Source organism: Hyperoodon ampullatus, assembly GCF_949752795.1.
Source record: "Hyperoodon ampullatus genome assembly, chromosome: 11".
Taxonomy (NCBI): Eukaryota; Metazoa; Chordata; class Mammalia; order Artiodactyla; family Ziphiidae; genus Hyperoodon; species Hyperoodon ampullatus.
In genome coordinates this window covers 21,100,573-21,123,696 of record NC_136924.1, presented here as the reverse complement: position 1 = coordinate 21,123,696, position 23,124 = coordinate 21,100,573, and the positions used below count along the sequence as shown (strand labels likewise).

At 35.5% G+C, this 23,124-nt stretch overlaps 1 protein-coding gene across 1 annotated transcript in view; it reads right to left on the bottom strand.

Moving 5' to 3' along the window:
• Window positions 1-23,124, bottom strand: part of NEDD1 (NEDD1 gamma-tubulin ring complex targeting factor) — a 41,598-nt gene that overhangs the window by 6,026 nt on the left and 12,448 nt on the right. Inside the window, exons 5-12 of the mRNA XM_079715343.1 lie at window positions 12,996-13,225; window positions 11,146-11,347; window positions 10,571-10,766; window positions 6,862-6,990; window positions 4,197-4,244; window positions 3,063-3,265; window positions 1,819-1,972; window positions 735-891 (exon numbers count right to left, since the gene is read on the bottom strand). Coding sequence (XP_079571469.1) covers window positions 735-891; window positions 1,819-1,972; window positions 3,063-3,265; window positions 4,197-4,244; window positions 6,862-6,990; window positions 10,571-10,766; window positions 11,146-11,347; window positions 12,996-13,225 — 1,319 coding nt within the window. The remainder of the gene's footprint in view (window positions 1-734; window positions 892-1,818; window positions 1,973-3,062; window positions 3,266-4,196; window positions 4,245-6,861; window positions 6,991-10,570; window positions 10,767-11,145; window positions 11,348-12,995; window positions 13,226-23,124) is intronic.

Below are 23,124 nucleotides of genomic sequence, written 5' to 3'. Positions count from 1 at the left end.
TCTTTAAAAATATATTTGTTAACATTTAAAAATTTTTTTCAAAACATTTTTAACATTAAAAAGAAACATGCACCAACAAAAACTGCACATCTTCTCCAACATTCTTGCTCATGGTATTCCAAATCTGAGCAAGAGTACTAAGTAACTAAAGGTCAGAAAAGGAAAAAAAAATGCAAAAGATTCTAATAATTGAAAATAGCTTTCAAAATATATTGAGATGACACGTAAAAGGAACCAGCATTCTAGAACATCCTTACAACGTTCAAAATTCAAAGAATGAGAAGACAAGGACAGATCCAGGCAAGAACTTTTTAAAATTAAGTATTACATTCTGATGCATTCTATTTGAAAATATTCAGAATTCCTTTAAAAAATATATTTCTCTACTATATTACTGCACATAGCATACTTAACAGGTGATCTATAAATACTGTAAGAATCCCATTTGAGCTTACCAGAATCTGTCCATAGTTTGATGATGAAAAAGGTCCACAATGGCAGCCAGCCTGCTACACCATCCTGCCAAGTTATCTAATAACTGCCCTAGGGAAATGTGCCTTTTCCTAGCTGATATAAAATAAACTTAACACTTCAAGATCAACAAAACTCGTATTTTCTATGGTTTTATGGACCCCAGAACTTAGGCAAAAGTAGTAACCACAAACATTACTCATAGTTACAGTTTTACACCTAATAAAAAAAGCTAGTCAAGGTCTAGATAATTTCTCAATTACCTAAAGTCATCCAATGTTTCCTGTATCATGTTCTGAATAAAACGGATTTGAACAGGTGTCAATGGTGCATTTGGCCGATTATTTCCAATGGTATCAGCTATTTTTTCTGATAGTGAACTGGCAACTCCAGCAGTGACAGAAGATGCTATCTTTGGATCTAAAATTAAAAATGGACAAAATATTAATAGTCAACTTGGACTAAGAGACATCAAACACTTCTAAATACGATTTGGCAAGAGAAAACTTGAAAAACTGGTAAGAAACAGTGATCTTGTGACATTCAGAAAAATTCACTGTCTGGAATACAAATCTTAGAAACTTTCAATGACATTATTTCTAATAAGTCATTTATCTATCTATCTATCAATCTATCTATCTACCTACCTACCTACCTAAACTGCCAACTGTCTAATGTAATAACATATGACAGAGGAATTAATCTTGAAGAATCTCTGAGTCATTTTCTCTTACAAAAGATGAATGTGACAAGCCACACCACAAACTAGATAAACCAAGACTATTAGAAACAAACAGAAGGAAGAGAGGAGTAAAGTAGTTCTACAGGCAAGGCCCTAGAGTTTAAGCTAATGCAATATATCCACAGAAACCTTAAAATATAGGTATCTATATAAAAGAACTACTACTATACAAAGAGTTTTTTGTATAGGTAAATCTTATCGCTGAACCTAATATCGCTTTAAATGTGATGGAGTTTTTAGAGTCTCTGCCATGAACTCTATAGATAGAACTTTAATATGGAAAAAAAAGACAATTTCAGGTACTTAATGACCCATTTCAAAGGGTCCTATATTCCTATCTGTACCACAGTAGATCAAGACACTTACATATTGGATTGAAAATGAAATTCACACCCAAAGAGTACCAAATCAATGTGGCTGAATTTAACCTTTCATACCCATTTCATCATCTTCTAGTAAGAGAGTCACACACTAGAGAAGTGTCATAAATTTTAAATTCCTTGAACTTTTTCGTCTATGATCACTCTCTTAACTTATCCTTTTCAAGTTAAATACTGGGAGTTTTCAATTTAGCACTCAAACATCAGGAAGTTTTATGTACTTACTTGGAGTTGAGGATCCATTGACTGGTGGTTCATATATAAACTGGGCTTCAATTTCTTTTTCTGGCTTTTCAAATTTCTCAGGACTTCTTGTTTGGTTGGATGATGGAGAGGTATTTAGATTTCCAGTTTCAGCACCGGAGACCAACTTTGCAAACTTCACATTTAAAATAAACAATTAATATATAAATTCTGGTTTTATCCATATTATCCATCTAATTTGTATCTACTTTTCTCTTTTTTCCAGTAAGTACGGTCAGAAAAAGGAAGAATAGAAAGGTATCTTGAAGGAGAAAAAAATGTTGCTAGGGCCAGTGGCAAAATAAATCAACTTGGGCCTCCCTGGTGGCGCAGTGGTTGAGAGTCCGCCTGCTGATGCAGGGGATGCGGGTTCGTGCCCCGGTCTGGGAGGATCCCATGTGCCGCGGGGCGGCTGGGCCCGTGAGCCATGGCCGCTGGGCCTGCGCGTCCGGAGCCTGTGCTCCGCAACGGGAGAGGCCACAGCAGTGAGAGGCCCGCGTACCGCAAAAAAAAAAAAAAAATAAAAATAAATCAACTTTACTAATCAAAAACAATTTCAATGATAACATGATAAGCAAAAGCTCATTTACTAAGAATCTGCAGTTGAATATCATTTAAAATGGCAATCACAGGCCAAAAACTAAATAAATAAATCCCCAAGCTCTCATGTGATAAATGGTCAGAAATATTTCAAAAATAAGTCAAAAGACTTTTTTGTACTTCTTAAATGATATCTTTTCAATATCATTCTAAAACATAAAAATGAAAATAAACAGACATACTGCACAATAGACTCTATTAGATTACAGCAGAAGGTAATGATGATGAAATACCTTCTCAGCACCATCCATTTGCTCTAAGACTTAGAGTAAAAGACTTGACCACCAACTTGGTGCTTTGTGCTACAATGGAAATACATTCTAAAAGAAGTCAGGTATAAAATATTCTTAGACAGTTAAATCAAGTATCTTGTCTCAGGAAACAAACAGCGTAAGATTACACGTGCTGTTACCTCCAACATATCCAAAGACAGATTTCAAAAGTATTCTTCAGTTTTTAACATGTGACATCAAGATTTAAGAATATTTTCTACCTAGTAAGTGCACAGCACTGTCAATAATTAGGACATATCCAGTGGCAGCTGCCTGCTTTCTAGTGATCAGGTGCATTATACTTGCTAGTGATAAACACACACAGTGAGCTCAATATCATTTATAGGCAGATACCTGCTTGAAGGAGTCTTTATGTTCCTGTTTTCCCAGATACATTTTCTTAGATTCAGCTGTCAGATCATGATTTTCATTTTCTTCTTTCCCTGGAGACCCCATAAAGACATTAAGAGGACTAGAATGCAACACTGAAGTGCTTGAAGCTACAGGATTTTTTCTTGGAGGAAACACTGAGTTCAATGGTGGTAGAAAGTCAAGGCCTGAAAAAGAGGAGAAAAAAACTAGCACTTATATGGGATGTTCCCCAATCTTGGATATTTAAGAAAAGCACTTAACACAATAGACATGTTAATACGGTAGAAAGACATGGGATTTCGATCAGAAGACAGGTTCACTTATCAGCTCTACCTCTTATTTCATTTGAGTTTTTGGGTAAAAGTCATAAAACTCTCTGTGACTGTTAAGTGATCTGTAAATGTGAATGATGATATCCACCTCCCTGAGTGGTGAGGCTTAAAATAGATATTGTATGTGAAGATACACTGAAAACTGCAAAATACAATGAATGTTTTAGTAAATAAAAGTTTTTGACACAATTGTTAATTTGGTATATGTCTGTGGTATACCTTGGTAGGTAGCCTCTAAGGTGGTTCCTCATGATCCCCGCCTCCTGCCAAGGATCCACAGCCTCGTGTAATCACCTCCCTTGGAATGTGGGTTGGACCTAGGAACTTGCTTCTAACAAAGAGTATATAGCAAGAGTGGCAGATCTCACTTCCAAGATTAAGTTACAAACACACTGTGGCTTCCATCTTGAGTGCCCTCTCACTTTCTCACACCAGCCCTGAGAGAAGCCAGGTGCCGTGTTGTCAGCTGCCCTGTGGAGAGGCCCACATAGGCAGGAACTGATATCTTTGGCCAACAGCCACATGAATGAGTTTGGAAGCAAATCCTTGCCCAGTCAAGCCTTGAGATGACTGCAGCCCTGCTGACAACCCTAATTAAAACATCATGAGACATCTGAAGCCAAAGGTACCCAACTAAGCCATGCTTGGATTCTTCACCCACAATTATGAGATGATAAGTGTTCTTTTAAGTTTCAAAATATTGGGGTAATTTGTTTGTTACACAGCAGTAGATAACACAAAATCACTTTTAACTTTGATAAAAATACTTCTCAACAGTTCTTACCATCTCCTTTGCCTACAGACTCATCACTTCCTTTGTTAACTACAGCATCTATAATAAAATTAGAAAATAAAATTTAAAAAATAGTGAAAAAGAAGTCATAGCAATTTAGGCTTCCTATTCGTTCCCCAAAGAGTTCAGAGACTAATAGTTTTTTTTTTTTTTTTTTTTTTTTTTTGCGTTACGCGGGCCTCTCACTGCCGTGGCCTCTCCCGCTGCGGAGCACAGGCTCCGGACGCGCAGGCCCAGCGGCCATGGCTCACGGGCCCAGCCGCTCCGCGGCATGTGGGATCCTCCCGGACCGGGGCACGAACCCGTATCCCCTGCATTGGCAGGCGGACTCTCAACCACTGCGCCACCAGGGAGGCCCGACTAATAGTTTTAAGAAGAAAAATCTGAGTGAAGGTAAAGCTAGTATTCATATAAACTTCCCTCTTCATTCTTTTAGCTTCACGCATAGCAGCAAAGATAATTCTATGTATAGAGTCATTTAATGAGACAGCAAGTTATACTAGAAAAAGCACTGGAGTAGGCTCCAGAGACCTGTAATCCAGTTCTGCTTATACCACTGAATAGCTCTGTGACCTTGGACAAGACTTTAATATAATTATGCTTCAGTTTCTGTACCTATATAACGGGGACAATGCCCTGACCATCTCACAAGACTGTTTTGAGGATCAATTGAAATAATGTAAAAATATTTTGTAAGCAACACAATGTTATTAAAAATATAAGGTTTCATTAAAATTTTTTCAGTGGTAGAATATGTTTAAGAATATTTCAATACTGTAATATTATTCATTTACCAAATAATAACCAAAAATTGCTTAACTCCATTTTAACAGATTAATAGAAAAATGGGCAAAGGTCATTAAAAAATTCACCAGAAATTCAAATGGCCAATAAATTGATTATCATACGTGATTATCATATTAGTAGGACTATCATCCATCTCTCCATCCATTCATCTATCTGTGTGTATTATACCTAGTAATCGCACAACACAGACACTTTTATATAAGTTACTCATTTTTTCCTAACAAAAGCAGAGGTACTCTTATTTAAAAGATGAAGAAATTGAAGCACAAACAGATTAAGACTTTTACCTAAGTAGTGTTGAATCTTTGAGATTAAAACACAATCTCTTGACAGTGAAAACCAGTACTATATTTAGTATCCATGTTTTTTTCTTATCAATAATATCAAACTCTAATAAATGAAGGGCCTATGGCTCAAATTCTAATCTCTTTTTAAGCAGCAAAAGCAATTAAAAAGGAATTTATATCCTTTATTACTTTCAAAAACCATTCAAAAGGATTTCATTTATAACTCAAACACTTTCAAAAAGACCCTTCATTTAAAAAATTACTCCAGCGGTTCTCATAAACAAAGCTCCGCAATTGGGTACTAACCTCCAAAACCTTTCTCAACTCCAGCCCAAGCCACTTTTACCTCCTTTGCCCACATCTCTCCTCTCTTTACCCCTCAACTAGGTAGTATGACCTCTCTTCATCCTGAAAGAAAGGAATCCTTCCTCTTTTATTAGATGGAAGATAGCAATTTGACCGGGCAATTTAAGGAGTCATTTTCAAGCTGGGGTAAGGCAGAAGACACTCAATAATTCTGTACCACTACATATATATTTATTCTTTCTGCTTATGAAATTAGTTGAAGAAAATTTTGAAACCAGACAATTTTAAAGTAAAAAATTAAATTTTATAAGATCATGAGTGGATGTAATAATTTAAACACCCTGCTACTGATGACATTTAGATTCACTCCTGTTTTTCAATACTATAAATAAACAGTAAACACACAAATCTCTGTGGGCTTCTCTGAATATTTTCTTAGGTAAATTTATAGAAATAGAATTAACAGGACAAAAAGAATGAATATTTAAGTCTGCCAAATCGTCTTCTAGAAATTTACCCATACTGTTAATAATACTGCTATTAGTAGTGAGACTATCCCAGTAAAGAAAATAGTATGAAAATTAGCACCAAAAAAGCACAGCCAAACAACGTGCCTAGTTCATATAGAGTGAACAACAATGATATATAATGTTTCCGTTTAACAAACTGGCAAAGGTTTTTTTTTGTTGTTTTTTTGGCTTTTTTCTTTTTAATGGCAACGTCTACTAGCAATGGGGAGTGAGTGTGTGTGTGTGTGTGTGTGTGTGTGTGTATGGTACTTTCATACATAGTTAGTGTAAAAGATGAGGCAATTAACCCCCAGCCATATTTCTCCATGAAAACATTTAATACCAGTTAAATACTAAAAATCAAAGAAACAAATTTTTTTATGTTAGGAAGATATTTTTTGCCTATCAAAATATCCAAGATTTGCGGAAGATTTATTTAGAAGTAGATACAAGTAAAAGATTGCCTATGGAGGCAAAACTTCCTTTAAGAAACTTGTGTGGAAATTAAAATGCTAACTTGAGAGCTATTTGCTTGGTTCCCATGTGAAAATTACTAGCATATATTTTGGAATGATAACATTTGAAATATCTGGGCAAAGGGAAAGATACCACCTCAGGGATTGAGAAAATTAGCAACTGTCATGAATAGAGTGAGACTGAAGCTATTATCCACATCTTTTAGCCAGAATAAAAATGTCATGACTACCCGAGCAAGAAGACATGATCCTCTGATCTGAACGGACTTACCATCTCTGATAGGTGAGAACATGTCACCTAAACTACTTTTTCCAGTATCATCAAAGCTGGAGAAATCCTGGGTTTTCCCACTCTCTGTTTCCTTAGATAAAATATCTGTGTTTATGCTTCGAAGCAGACCTTGTAGAAATTGGATATAAAAATAAACATTTTTATTATTTCTCATAAGAAATTTATCATGAGAAGCTAGGTTCTAAAAATGAATGCCTTACCTATATCATTGGTAACACTACAACTGTGGGCATCAGGAAAAGAAAGCAGAATATAACAATAGCTCAGTTAAGCATCGTTTTCATGGAATGAGGGGCTCCTCAAAAGCAAATAACTTATTTACTCATATAACACCACTCTTTAAATCTACTTTGATAGAACTTTTCTAAATAATTCATGTACTTTTCTTACACAACTTATTTTTGTTAGTGACTGACTCACTGTTAGGATCATCTACCAGATTAAAAAAAAGTATCTACGGCATATAGTACAATGCCTAACATATAGCAGTTTTCAAGCAACGTTAGTTCCTTTCCCCAGCTTGCAGTGAATGGAGCTCTTTTTTCCCCTTTTTATTTTTTTCTTCACTAACAGTGGGAACCTAACACTGCTCTCAGCGTTACTGACCTTAAATGACTTCACTAACCTTGGGATAGTTTACTGAGAGGAAGGAAACCAGAATACCAAACTCATGAAGAATAGTAGACAACAGTAGACAACAATAAAGAGGCATGCAACAGTTTACTTCCTCTCTCAGTATATATTGCATGACTTTAGGACAAGGACGTTATAATAGGAACTCTGCAGGCTCAGTAACTTCTTGCTCATTTTTGGGTCAAGGACTGAGTTCTAGAGATTCAAGAACTTTGATGAAATCTTGGCATTTGAATCAGTAGCATATTACTGTCTTACATTTTTAAAACTGTTTTATTTGCCATCTTGGTCCCAAATGAAAACTGAAAAGCCTGGGATAAAAACAAAGATTAGCTTTGTTCACAATATTCAAAAATGTCCAAGCCTGGCTAATGAAATAAACCTAATAACCTCACAGAAAGTTATGACCAAACATTTGTACATCACTGTCATTGAACGGTGTTTATACCAAGAGTGTAATCGGTTATAAAGAAGAAATTTCTCTCCCTTTTCTAGGTCCTCAACATGTCTGAATGCATAACTCTAGCCTCTGGAACTTTATGAAATAGAAACTTGGTATCATTTGAAAATAGTGCTAAAGCCTTATTTTTCTCTTCTTAAATGGCTGTTTCCTACTGAAAATGAGCACTAGCAACAAGTCTGCAGACAGAGGTTCTTTTTTAAAATATATTTATTTTTATTTATTTATTTTGGGCTGCGTTGGGTCTTCATTGCTGCGCGCGGGCTTTCTCTAGTTGTGGTGAGAGGGGGCTACTCTTCGTTGCGGTGCGCAGGCTGCTCATTGCGGTGGCTTCTCTTGTTGCGGAGCACGGTCTCTAGGCGCACAGGCTTCAGTAGTTGTGGCATGCAGGCTCAGTAGTTGTGGCTCGTGGGCTCTAGAGCACAGGCTCAGTAGCTGTGGCACACCAGCTTAGTTGCTTCGCGACATGTGAGACCTTCCCGAACCAAGGATGGAACCCATGTCCCCTGCGCTGGCAGGCGGATTCTTAACCATTGCACCACCAGGGAAGTCCCTGCAGAGGTTCTTTTCAATAACTAAATTAGGACACCTTCAGTAGAAGCCATATGAACTTATTTCAAATTTTAAATTTATTTTACACCATGCTTAAAGTAATAGCAATAATGATGATCATAACGACAATATTAGCAACACTATAATTTATTGAGTGCCTACATGTGCTAGGCCCTTTTGATACATTTTCTCCAATTTTCACAATAACCCCAAAATGTTAAATATTATCTATGGAAGAGAAAAATGAGAAAAAAGCATGGTTAAGAAAACTGCCTACTAATAAGAACCTGCTGTATAGCACAGGGAACTCCACTTCGCTGTACAGCAGAAACTAACACAACATTGTACAACAACTATACCCCAATAAAAAATATATATATAAAAAAGAAAACTGCCTAAAGTCATCCAGGTAGGAAGGTGATAGATCTGAGAGTGAAGCCTAACATACTCTCAATCCTTCAGAGGGGGAAAAGTGTACGTGTGTGTGAGTTGAGAGAGAGAAAATGATGCAGCAAATGTGGTAAAATTTATAAAATGGTGAATCTGCTAAAGGATATACTAGAACTCAAGAGTTCTTTGTATTATTATTGAAACTTTTCTGTAAGTTTGCAATTATTTCAAAATAAAATCAATAAACAGAAATTTCTAACTCTTTGTGGGTGCACAGTAAGCATTCATTTTGCCAGAAACTGCTAATCAGCCAAGAATTATCATTAATTGGTAGCCCTGCAGACCCAAGTCTTCCATATCTAATTAATGCTGCCATTGTTACACAAAAACTTCCTTATTAAAAACTAAATGAAAGACATTGAGACTTCAGAAAGTTTACAATAAATGAGAGAATCTTTATTTTAATTTTTGAAAATTATGAATAAAATAAACAATAATTTTTTAAACTAATACCAATTTTCATAACATAGTTAATTCAACATCTTGGCAAACATTATTTCTTCTTTTAAACAGATAGCAATAGTATTAGTTTCTAGGAGTTCTCAAATAAGGACCTTATTATTTTTCTACATAATATATAATGATTTTTATGTAAGGATGATATAGATATTCAAAGATAATTTATAGTGAATATACTTATTATATTTTTTTTAAAATTCTACACTACCAAGACTAACAAATTAAAGTTTTGCTTATACTTGGGAATAGTAAACTCATATTGAAAAAGCACCAACAAATATTTGTGTTCAATTTAAGTACTTGTCTTGAAAATTCAAAAAGACATGAGTACATTCATTTCTGGTAAGAATACTTTAGAGACATACTGGTATATCATGCAGACTTTTAAAAATATGTTGAAAGTTGACAGTATAGCATAACTTCTTAAAATAAAAACAAAAAGGCTTTCAGGAATTTAGGGAATTATGATCTTTATTGTAGGCAAAGAATATCTTCTACAATAAGTATGGGGATGCTTATCACCATATTATACCTTCACAAAGTCTAAATGAACTCTTCTTTAAGAACTGTTTCATCAATATGATTATCAGAGTAGAAGAAATTACTTTAAAATTTCAACATTTTCATTTATTTTTATTTAACAAATGACTAATTTACGGCTTAATATGTGCCAGGTACTATTCAGCATTTAAATATACTCATTTCATCACCTGACTTACTTTCCAGTCTGAAAAATGAAATATAGGGGCCATTAATAGCTTTTTTTTTTTAACTAAGAGATCAAATCACAATGAAAGCATCAAAGTTTCATATTCTCTACTGATTAATCTAAAGGCACAATGAAAAGTCATCTAGTCTGTAGCGGTACTTCTGAGAGGGCATTATTCTGTTTTTAAAGTATCTTACAACAGAAGTTCAGCTGGACAGAGTAAGTGAAGTATCTTTCATTAATCTTTTAAAAATGTATAGCTAAAGTTAAATGTTTCACTTTTTCAATGTTCACTATCTGCTAATAATTTTACCTAAATACCCACGTGAATTTAAGTTCTAGGCTCTTAAAGAAAGTGATGATGATATCCATTTGGGAAGGAGACAGGATGGGAACTCCAAATACTATATATAAACAACATTTACCTGCTTTGTCTTGAACAGCAGCTGCTCCTTTCCCCACAACTGCTGCCGTGGGCTGTAGCAGAACTGTGGCAATGGAAGTGGTAGCTGCTTCTCTGGCAGCTCCAGACTTCTGGACTCCTCCACCAGCAGTGCTCACGTTAACAGTACGTTGGTTCACAGCTGTGGGCTTATTGGAACAGCCTTTATTTAAACCTGACTGAAACGGAAGGGAATATTTGAAAGCTCAGGTTTCTAATGCTCCACACGAGACATTAATATTTTATAAATTCCCTATTAGTTTAAAAAATATTGTTTTTCCCTTAGAAATCTTAAGCTTGCTGGTGGATGTGAGAGTTTCCCTCTGAACCATAAAAGCCTTTTAATATTTTTGAAGAGAGAAATGTGAAAAGCGCAAAAAAAAGTTTTAAAACTAAGTATCAAATGGATTCGTACTACAATTATTTACAATGCATTGATATAAAAATTGTTATGAAGCAAAACTACACTGTGTTTAATGGACAACATATGATTTCTATATTCTGAACTAGATTTATTTAGTAAAATCAAAAATGCTGAAAAGAAAGAAAATATCTTACCTTGGAAAGGACAGTGGAGTACTGAAATGCTATACATTGCACAGATGTCTTATGTGCACTGATGGTTTTAACTGGTGATTTCAACATCCTTAAATCATATTGATATATTTTCCCACGGGAAGATCCAATAGCCAAAGTGGCTCCATCAGGCATGAAATCTACTGCAGTTAGAGGAGCGTCAGCCACTAGAGTTTTCACTAGCCTTTGGAAAGGAGAGCGAAGTATATGTAGATATGTGAATGTATATATATAAGCTTATACAACATATAAATAACTGTAAACCAAAACCAAAGTTACTTAGATTTTGGCAAAGTTACTTGGAATACCCATCTCAAATATTTGTTTAAAGCAGAAATGCAGAATTAGACCTGGAGACATTTCTACTACAATGGCATGTAAAGGAACTGCTAAGCACTTCATCCTATTTTTCTATTCGCTTCCAATAGATACAATACATTCTGTATCTTCTAGAAACAGGACCTATTTCTTTGAGTAATTATTATTTTGGCAGTGAAGTGATAGAATTCCTGCATGTTACTCCACAAATAAGGGCTCTATAGCCTCAGGGTTAAGGAGGCTCTAAGTATCCCCTTTCCATTTAGTGACCTGCTTGGGCCTCAAGAGGATTATGACCTTTGACAAGGAAGTAGCTGCTACTTTGCTCTTGGTTATGCATTTCTTGACCCAAAAGCTAACAGGATTCATGAGGCTTAATCCTCCCAGAAGCTAATACAGAAGTATGGATACTGATCTGCTGAAGCTGACTCCTTGCTGGAGTGTCAGGTATACGAGAGGAATGGTTGACTGTTAGGGTTCTCAATAAATTAGTTCAAAAAGAAGAGAATTAAAAAAAAAAAAAAAAAGAAGAGTAAAGTAAGTAACAGTAAACTTTAAAAAGGGGCTCACAGTAGGTCCTTCCCTAGCAGTAATATTATAATAATGCCACTTCCTTTCACATGATCATTAGATATTTTTAGGTATCTTGAATACACCTCCTGCAGTCTTACAGTTTTTTTTGTTTTTTAAGCTAACCAAGCACACTTATAACTGTAAGAAGAACAAGAAGGCATAACAGACCTAGATACTTAGAGAATTATGTACCCTTTAGCTCTATATCAGTGGTTCTCAACTGGGGGTAATTTTACTACTTTTAATTTGGGGAATACTACTGACACCTAGTAAGTAGAGGCCAGGGATGCTGCCGAATATCCTACAATGCTCAGGACAGCTCCCCACAACCAAGAATTATCCAGCCCAAAATGTCAACAGTTTAGAAACCCTGCTCTAGATAATGAATTAATTTTAAAGCAAATTAATTATATTGCTTTAAAAATACACAAATTTAGTTGTATTCTAAAAAAGAGTAATATGCATGCATGCTAAAATAAAGATGTGAAATCATTAACATGCTACCCCTCAACTTTCATCATCCAGAAGTACTCTAAAGCAGGGGTTCCCAACCCCCGGGCCACGGACGGGTTCAGGTCCGTGGCCCGCGCTGCACACAGTAGGAAGTGAGAGGACTGAGGGCGAGCGAGCAAAGCTTCATCTGCTGCTCTGCGCTCGCATCACGGCCTAAGCCATCCCCCCAACCCCCACCCCACCCCACCCCGTCCACAAAACCAGTCCCTGGTGCCAAGAAGGGTGGGGACCGCTGCTCTAAAGAACACCCACATCTCATCTAGTTTTTTCTGCATGGGAAAAAAAAAGAAAATTCTACCTTATTAGATAACAAATACACAAACGTTACATCTTCTAACATTAATCAGAGGTCTATACAAATCACAAATATGGCTGCTAATGAAAGAATTATTTGTTACTAAATTAAGAAATGAGCATGTTATACTTACTTCTTACTTGAAGTGTCATAGAGAATGATTCTTTTATCCAAGCCTATAGTTACAAATAGCAATTCATTGACAGGAGAAAAACAGATGCCTGAACCTGGAGCTTTATGTGTACTGTCAAAGTTATGGTATGGACTCTGACTGTTCACATCCCAGAGAGTTACTATTCCATTATCCGAAACACTGCCCAGTAGCGACTTCTTAAACAAGGAATACTTCAAGTGCCGAACAGACTATGAAAACAAAAATAAATTTTACAGAATTGTAAGCATACATAAGAACATTTTATATAAAGTATAAATATGGCCAACCACATTATTCACAAGGGATTTAGAACGTCTCTGGTTTACCGCATAACAGGTTTCAATCATGACAACCATAAAATCATTTAGTCTCTAAGATGACCCTAAGACATCTTAATTCTAGTAATTGAATATTTGTCATGATTTTATTATGTGGGAGTAGAGTTACCTCAGTCACCTCTTTTTCAGAAGAAAAATACAATATATTGAGGTAAACTATATTAATTCATCAGGATTAGAACATTCCACCTAAATAAAAGGCCCAGTCACAGTCAAATCATGAATAAGTATAAGGGAACACTGGTAGAGAACAAGCAATAATATTTTGCATTTGTTTTCAATATATATTTTTGATATCTGGATACGTTTGAAACTGATGTGCTGGCAATTCAACACTTGAAGCACAATAAAAAATTACCTAAAATACAAAGGGGGAATTGGCAACACTCTAGACTGGGGATGGACTATATATCCATTCTTTCAAAAGCTTTGGCCTGAGGGCAACGCTAGCCTTTCTCTAAAACACTCATCTCTAGAGGCAGTGGAGACATTCTTTCTAGTTTCTGCTGGACAAGAATATACAAAGATCCAGTTTGAGTAAACAGGTCTTAGATTAAAACTGGATGAATTTTATCTACTTTTATTAAAATGTTGCTTTCAAACTTGACTGATATTATCATTTATCGCGCTGAGAATTAAGTATTTTACATTTAAGCTATTTTTTTCCCCACAGAGAAATAGCAATGTAAGTATAGAAATGAATATTAAGTAGAATCCACAAGAGTGGGAAACTAGCTATAAGACACCTTCAAACAGTTTAGTTATAGTCCGGAGTCAAGCAATGAATCATGTTCTAGATGGCAGGTATCAACTACATATATAGGTCCCAGATAAAACTGCCACAGAACAAAAGTCAAACCTGAGGGCCTTTTGTTTGTTCTATCTTATCTATCACACTCCAAAAAGATTTAAAACCACTAGCTTTTATATATTAAAAAACTCATATTCTACTTCTAAGATGTTTCAAAATAGTAAGTATTAGCCCTCAACAACAAAAAAATATTTAGGAATAACATAACACAAATTCTGTCTAAGGAAACGAGTATTTGTAACCCGACACCTCAGGTAAGATAATCACTATGGTCAACCATGAAATTTGGCTCCTCATTTTCATATGGCCAAAGTACAAACAAAATTTTGGTTTATATTTTCCATTTTTGTTGAGGAAAAGCATATCCATTTGAATAGACAAATCCTTCCTCTGGTCTACACTCAAGAAAAAATAAACTACATGGACCTTGACTATATGAAAGATATAGAGAGCCTTAGTGAATTATAATGTTTGCAGAGTCATATATCAACCTACCTAAACATAAGCAAAATATTAATTTGTAAAAGATTTCTGTAGCACTTTAAGAGTTCATACAGTTATAGTCCTTCACATAATCTAAATTTGGATAAAATGCACAAGCAGAACATTAAAAACAAAACACCACCATAAAATCACAGACCTTCTAGATACTCAAAGTTCATAAAGTTCAACCTCTTAGGCACAGCAGTAATTTGCTAAAACATCCTTAAAATACGGGCCATCCAGAATCTGCTTGAATACAGCAGGGAACAAGGAGCTTACCGTTTTATATACAGCAGTCCCTACCTTGTCCACAACTTCACTTTCCATGGTTTCAGGTACACGCCATGGTCAACCACAGTCCAAAAATATTAAATGGAAAATTCCAGCAATAAACAATTCAAAAATATTAAATTGAGCACTAAGTAGCATGATGAAATCTCACTCCAGCCTGCCAGGATGTGAATCATCCCTTTGTCCAGGGTATCCTGCCCATGAGTCACTTAGTAGGCATCTCAGCTGTCAAATCAACTGTCAAGGTATTGCAGTGCTTGTGTTCAAGTAACCTTAATAATGGCTCCAAAGCGCAACACTAATGATACTGGCAATTCAGATATGCCAAAGAGAAGCTGGGTGAAGTGCTTCCATTAAGTGAAAAGGTAAAAGTTCTCAACTTAATCATAATAAGAAAAGAAAAAAAACTATGGTAAGAATGAATCTTCTATCCGTGAAATTATGAGGAAGGATAAAGAAATTAATGATAGTTTTGCTGTGCACCTCAAACTGTGAGTTATAGCCACGGTGTGTGGTAAATGCTTAGTTAGGATGGAAATGGCGTTAAATTTGTAGAGTAAGATATTTTGAGAGAAAGAGAGACCACATTCACTAAACTTTTATTACAGTATATTGTTATAATTGTTCTATTTTATTATTGCTGTTAATCTCTTACTGTGCCTAATTTATAAAATAAATTTTATTATAGGTAATGCATGTGTAGAAAAGCACATAGTATATACAGGGTCTGGTACTAACTGCAGTTTCAGGCATCCACTGGGGGTCTTGGAATGCACCGCCCACAGATAAGGAGGGACCACTGTAAAACTTAATACATAATTAAAAATGAATTTCTTAAGTCAAAACCTAAATTCCATATATTGCCTCAAATTCTGTGGACCTATATGGCAACTCATTTAGAAAAGAAAAACAAGACTAAACATAACCATAAATCTTCCTCTCAGATAAACCTGCGTTCAAGTAGAGCCAAACTCTGTATGACTTGGGTAAAAAACTTCTTAAACTCTCCAAGGCTCAGTGTTCTCATGCACAACATAGAAAACACTTCTGTTTGCCTGTCAAGGTTACTTTAAGGATTAAATAGCATTTCTGCAAAAAGCCAGGTACATAGTAGGTGTTGCTACTATTCTCACAGGTTCATGACTCACATTCATTCATGTACCATACATCTGAGCATCTTTTACATATAAGTTTTTAAAAGACCCTTAAGTAGGCACACTGGTTTCTGTCAATAACTCACCTCTATCTCTTTGATAACAGACCTTCATTTCTGAACTTTCTACATCTATTAAATCATCATCTATTTAGAATATCAAGAGAATATCTAATGATCCTGGATAAATGAAATGTTAATCTAAATTATATTTAAAATAAGTATTAACTCATTTTAGTATCAATAGCATTTATTAAGTCCCTATCTTGTTCCATATTCAAGATATTTCTAGGAAAAATAACAGCCAGCCTATAGGTCATAATTTGCTGACCCCTGCTATAAATATTCGGAAATGTTTCTTTAAAAAAAATCACAAAAAGGAAAAGAAAAACCATCCATAATCCTACCACCTAGAGAAAAACTGGTTAATAATTTGGAGGATATCCTTTAAGTATTTTTCTGTGTATATGTATGTTTGCGTTTGAGTAAAGTACCAACAGCAAACTTGGGACCATACTTTATTATTATAAAGTTAGCTGTGTTATTAATATCTTCTACTACATGATTTTAATAGCTGGATAATATATGAATGTATGAGTATATCAATTTTTCTAAATAATCTAACGATGGACACTTAGATTATTTCCAATTTCCAAGTACCCTACTATTATTTTTTTTAATTGCTACTTTATAAAAGAATTTGTATTTTATTGTTGTTCACGCTTTAAAGGTTCTCGGTTGACAAATGCTAAGTGACCATTTGTCTTCCTTCTTTTGTGAACTGCCCATTAATCTACTTTGCTTATTTTCTATTGGGCTATTGAGATTTTTAAAATACTAATTTGCAATTGATCTTAATATAATAAGAACATTAATGCTCTCATAGACATAAATATTTTCCCCATTTTCTTTTCAACTTTGTTGATTTTTATCGTCTTGCTTTTTGTCAGATTTTAGATTTTTATGTACTTAAATACATCAAACTTCTCCCATGACTTATGACGTTGTTCCTACACTTAGAAAAGCCTCCCCTTCACAGAGATAGGAATGTACATTCACATTCTTATAGCTTTATAGTCTCTGATACATTAATGACAATATATATATGCATGTACATATACAAACATACATACATATACACAATCGTAAATATACAGTATCCGTTCAACTCCATTCCTCCCTCTTCTTCATTCCCAGTGTCTTATTTCAAGCACCAATCATCTGTCACCTGAGCTACTGCCCATTTCCATTCCCAATGGCTTGCTATCCATCCTTCACACTACTGCAGCAACAACCTCTTCAAAACTGGAAATCTGAACATAATTCTGTCTTGCTTAAAGTCCTTGTAACTGGAGGACTCTGAGAAGATAGAGGTTATGATGGTGGCAGAGTTTTTTAATCTCCCTGAATCCCCCCATTTGTGTGTGTATGTGTGCACAAGCAGGCCTGAGACTGCTCATCTTTAGAAAGTCCTGCTTTCAAGATTGGCCCTTGGCTGGAGTCTTGGAACTTGGATTTTTGGAGGGTTTCCACCACCCTAGCTGAAGAGAGTGGCTCACCGACTGATAAGAGTGGCTCACTGTGCCTAAACTGTTTGTGCAAAAGATAAGGTTTATGGCTGAACCATGGCTGAACACCTGCTTTCCTTAGTAGAGTTTGGAATTTCAGTACATGCTAGGTAGAGGGTGCCTAGGTAACCAACCTCCAACAAAGTCCCTGGCCAATGAGCCTCTAACAAGCTTCCCTGTAGACAATGTTCCATACATGTTGTCACAATTTGATGCTGGGGAAATTAAGTACATCCTCTCCACTGAGATAACACTCTTGGAAGCTTATACTTGGCTTCCTTGGGACTTCACCCAATGCACCTTTTTCCCTTTGCTGATTTTGCTTTGTATCCTTTCACTGTAATACATCATAGCCATGTGTATGACTACAATGTTGAGTCCTGTGAGTCCTCCCAGTGAAACATCAAACCTGGTCTTGGGGAATCCCAGCACAGACAGTGAGTAGATGTACGTGAGCGTGTGCATATGTGTGTGTGTGTTTTACAGATAGATAGTAAACCAAATAGCAAAACTAAAACCCCATGAAAACATTTACAACAAAACTAGACTATCAGGTATCCCCATGAGCCCCAAAATACACAAATACACATTTAACAGCCATAGTCCTTCATAGTATTAGTATCTGTGCAAGAGGAAGCAGAAGGAAATTACAGGGACTGAGACAGATCTGAGAACAGGAAAAGCCCCAAATAGCCAGAAGGTATTCACAGGAAAGCATGGCGACCAATTGACAACATCAGCTAGGCCAGGAATCTCCAATGCATTAGTGGTTTTGTGCAAGAGGTTTGGGGAAAGGTCTGAAGGGCTAGAGCAGTTTAGCTCCAATGAACTCCCAAAACCGTCCAGCCAAGGCATCTCCTTCCCGGGTCAGGGCACCATACTGAGAAGACACTACTAAGAGTGGAAACAAACTGAATGGAATGGAGTCAATATAGTTGAAGGAAAGTGAAAATTCACATACAAAGACAGGAGTAGCACAAAGCCAGACTTCACAGATAAATCCCATGCAAAGTTATTATGAGAACAAAGAGAACAAGAAGAAAGACATTCTCAACAGATGGCCAGAAAGACAATAAAATGATACAAGAGCTTAAAAAACAACATAAATCAGAATTAGAAAACTCAGAAATAAGATGTCAGAACTTGGAAAACAATTAGAAATTTTAACCCTTTTAAAAATGAAGGCGACATTATGTAGCCTTCATTAAAGGTAAAGGGAATACAGAATGAATAAATACAACAAATAATACCGTAAAGATAGGTCTAAAGGAAAGACTTTTTAAAAATCAAAAATAAGGAAAAAGTTAAAAATGATTTGAGAGACAGTAGTGAATCACTGAAGATAAGAAGATCCAACAAGGAAAAAACAGAGATAAAGAAAATATCAAATACTAAAAACTATAATTCAAGAAAACTTCCTGAAAGAAGAAAAGATTTGAAACTACATGTTAATTGAGCATATCATGTACCTATGAATAGCAATACAGAATGACCAACACCAAGACATAGTCTAGTAAAATTACTGAATTTTAAAGGAAAAAAAAATCTTTTGGACATACAGGGAAAAAGAACAAGTGACTTATAAGAAAAAAATACTTAAATTATCATCAGACATTTGAGACCAAAAATGATAGAGTAACACACTTGAACTCCTCAAGGAAAGAAAATGTGAGCCTGCTACTACTGAGTTATATTGAAAGAGAATTTGTAATCTCAAAAAAAAAGTCAAAGCAGAAAACATACACTTATGGAAACAATATTAACATATGTTGCTCGTGATTATAAAAATTTGGAAAACACCTAAAGTACAGAAATGTTTAAATAAGCTGTGGCATTTGAACAATGGAATATTATGTAGCCATTAAAAATTATAGTTATGGGGCTTCCCTGGTGGTGCAGTGGTTGAGAGTCCGCCTGCCGATGCAGGGTATGCGGGTTCGTGCCCTGGTCCGGGAAGATCCCGCATGCCACGGAGCAGCTGGGCCCGTGAGCCGTGGCCACTGAGCCTGTGCGTCCGGAGCCTGTGCTCCGCAATGGGAGAGGCCACAACAGTGAGAGGCCCGCGTACCGCAAAAAAAAAAAAAAAAAAAAAAAAAAAATTATAGTTATGAAGACTAGCAATATGAGAATACCTGGGATAGAACACTAATAGAAAAAGCAGAAGACAAGATTGGACCAACAGAATGATTATAACTTTATGGAAGGAAGACAGAGCTATACAGAGAAACTGCAAGAAAACATTCTTCAAATCACTTCCTATTAAAATTTAGAAGAGAAGAACAAAAGGAAAAATTATACTTTAAGAATATATAGGGCTTCCCTGGTGGCGCAGTGGTTGGGAGTCTGCCTGCCAATGCAGGGGACACGGGTTCGAGCCCTGGTCTGGGAAGATCCCACATGCCGCAGAGCAACTAGGCCCGTGAGCCACAACTACTGAGCCTGCGCGTCTGGAGCTTGTGCTCCGCAACGAGAGAGGCCGCAAGAGTGAGAGGCCCGCGCACCGCGATGAAGAGTGGTCCCCGCTTGCCACAACTAGGGGAAGCCCTCGCACAGAAACGAAGACCCAACACAGCAAAAAATAAATTAATTAAAAAAAAAAAAAAAAAAAGAAAGAATATATAAAAATATAGAAGTTTATTTTATGCCAACATGTCAATCATAAAACTGCTCAAAAACATAATATAAAGGCTAGAAAAGTATACAAATACTAAAGAAATATATAAAGAGAATCAAGAACATATTATACCATAGTATACAACTGTATACCAACATTCCCATATAACATAAAGGAACCCACTATTCTAGATATAAAGCTTTGTAGTCAGTCAAACTTTTTGAGTGCCAAAGTTCAGGTATAAACAAAACCAGTCAACCAAGTTAACTAAACTGGAATTAAATTCATTCTTGATAAAATAATTATTTTAAAAATGTAATTAATAATTATTTACCAGATCTCCATACTCATAAGGCTTATTAATACTTACAAAAGCTATACCTAAAATGTCAAAAATTTAACTGAAGAAAATGGACTTATTTAACATATACTGAAAAATGTTCTATTTAAAATCTCAGACATTGCATTTAAAAATCACTTTTAAATCTAAGGAATCAATAAAATAGATCCACTTTTTAACTGCTTTCAAAAAGGCTGCAGTCTGAGAAAGGCAACACAGGTTAACCTATTTGTGAGCCTAAGCTGCTGAACTTGCCAAATAGCAACTTGCAATTATATTCTAAGGAGTCTGTCAGCCCTGGCAGCTCTGCAGAAGCAGTAAGGCTCTTTCTCCCCTGCAGACAGACACTGCGATCCACAAAAAACTAATAGCGTCAATTCAGCTCAGATACTTCAAAGTAAGATTCTCAATATATTCAGGCAATCTCATTTCCAATATGAAATTCAGTATAATGCAGATTCAGTGAGACTCCATGGTTTTGTCACTTTTGCTAAGAAATCAATTTGATGATTTTCAAAGATTTCAAATTCCTGATTGTTCACGGAAACAAAAATAGAAAATTTTAATTTAATCATTATATGTGCCTTACCTACTATTTTTCTCAAAAACCCAAACCCTACAGTAAAACTGTCAGTGTAGAAAATGGGCTGGGTGACAGTGTATTGGAATTGAATTATGTCAATTTTTAGACAGACTTGAAATTTTTATGAACATTGTTTAAATTTAAAAAATGAATATTTAATATACTTGAAATCGTCAATGAATTGTGAGGAATCTTAATAAAAAAAAAAACCTCCATAGATTTCAATTATGCTGCCTGTAAAATGGAAACATAAGTATACAAAATCATAACTGTGACTTTCTTCACTAAGAAAACTGAGACTGCATACTTACATACAAAGAGGCCAACTGGTATTTCCTAACCCATGCACTCTGCTTTAGTGTTGTAGAGAAAAATGAAATAATACAGTACATGAAAAATATATAAACATTTGTTCCAGGAAAAAGGAAAAAAACCAACACACTCCAGTTCGATTTCTTCACCTTCTTTAATGCTCTCCTTATTCTAAGTTGCTCTAAAACACAAAATATGATTACTGAGGTCAAGTTACAACTGGTTAATTAGCAGGGGTTTGGAGGGAATGCATTAAACCTAAAGATGTTCAAACCAGTTTGCAGAAGTGAATCACAAAAGCTATTTTAGTAAATTAATATGATTATTCATTAAAAGTTCACACTAAAGTTCCCTAATCTCCACATGTTAGGAACTATGTTAGCATCTCATCTAGACCAAAAAAAAACAAAAACAAACAAAAAAAACACCAAAACCAAACAAAACCCTGTTGAAAGTATATTTTCATTCTCACTTGACAGTTAAGGAAAAGGAGGCTTGAGAGTTAAGTCACTTGCCCAGGCTCACACAGCTAGCTCTCCAAATAAATGTGGGATTTACAACATAAAGCTATACCAAAAAAGCTTATAGAGGTGCCAACTGCCCGAGCAAGAGGCAGCAAGAACGTGAAAATCTAGGTTCTGGTTCATCTGACCTCGCACAAGAGATAAGCTTTGCGCATTACTGTTTTCCTAAACTAGAAGATATATTCAGTTTTGCCACGCAAAGTAATCAATGAAAAAAATCCTTTGAAAATCAACAATATAGCAACCTGTCACCTAGAATTTAAAATTTTTTTTCATGCAAAGAGATAAGAATAAATGTTGGACTCCTGCACAAAGTGACAAGAGAATACTGCAAAGTTTCCAGAACTTTGGATCCTCAAATCCTTATACATTCAGCTGCCTCTGAGCTAGAAAGAGATTCAAAAGGAAACAATGCTACCACTCTTCAAGAGTCGAACTTCAGATCAGCCAATTAAGAATCTTGTGATCAGAAAGTCCTGGAATCTCAGTTTTCTCACTTGTAAAATGAGAATAACCTATACCTCACAAGTGAGTAGCACAGAATAAATGAGAAAATGTAATATAAAGCAATGATCACTGTACTTGAAACACAATAAATGGTGGTAAGAATTCTACAAGGTGATAACCTCTGCCTGAATGCTCTCTGAACCCTCTCAACACCTACACTCACCCCAGTGGCAATCGGATGGTCTTTGTAATAAATAATGTTGGCATAACTATTTACCTGTATGGAAAGATGAACCCCATCTCACACCATATACAAAAATAAATTTGAAATGGAGCATAATAGACATAAATTTAAGAACTTCTGTTCATTTTTTTAAAAAGGCATTAAGAGAGTGGAAAGGCAAGCTGTAGGCTAAAGGAAGATATATGCAACGTGTATATCCAAAAGATGACTCCATCTGGAATATGGAATAAACTATAAATCAATCAGAAAAACAGAAATAACCCCAAACAAAAAGGAGAAAGAGACTTGAACAGTGACCTCACAAAAGACAGTATATAAAAGTGTGCCAACTCATTCAACATAGAAAAATGCAAATTAAAACCACAGTAAGATACAACTACACAACCATCAAACTGGTTAA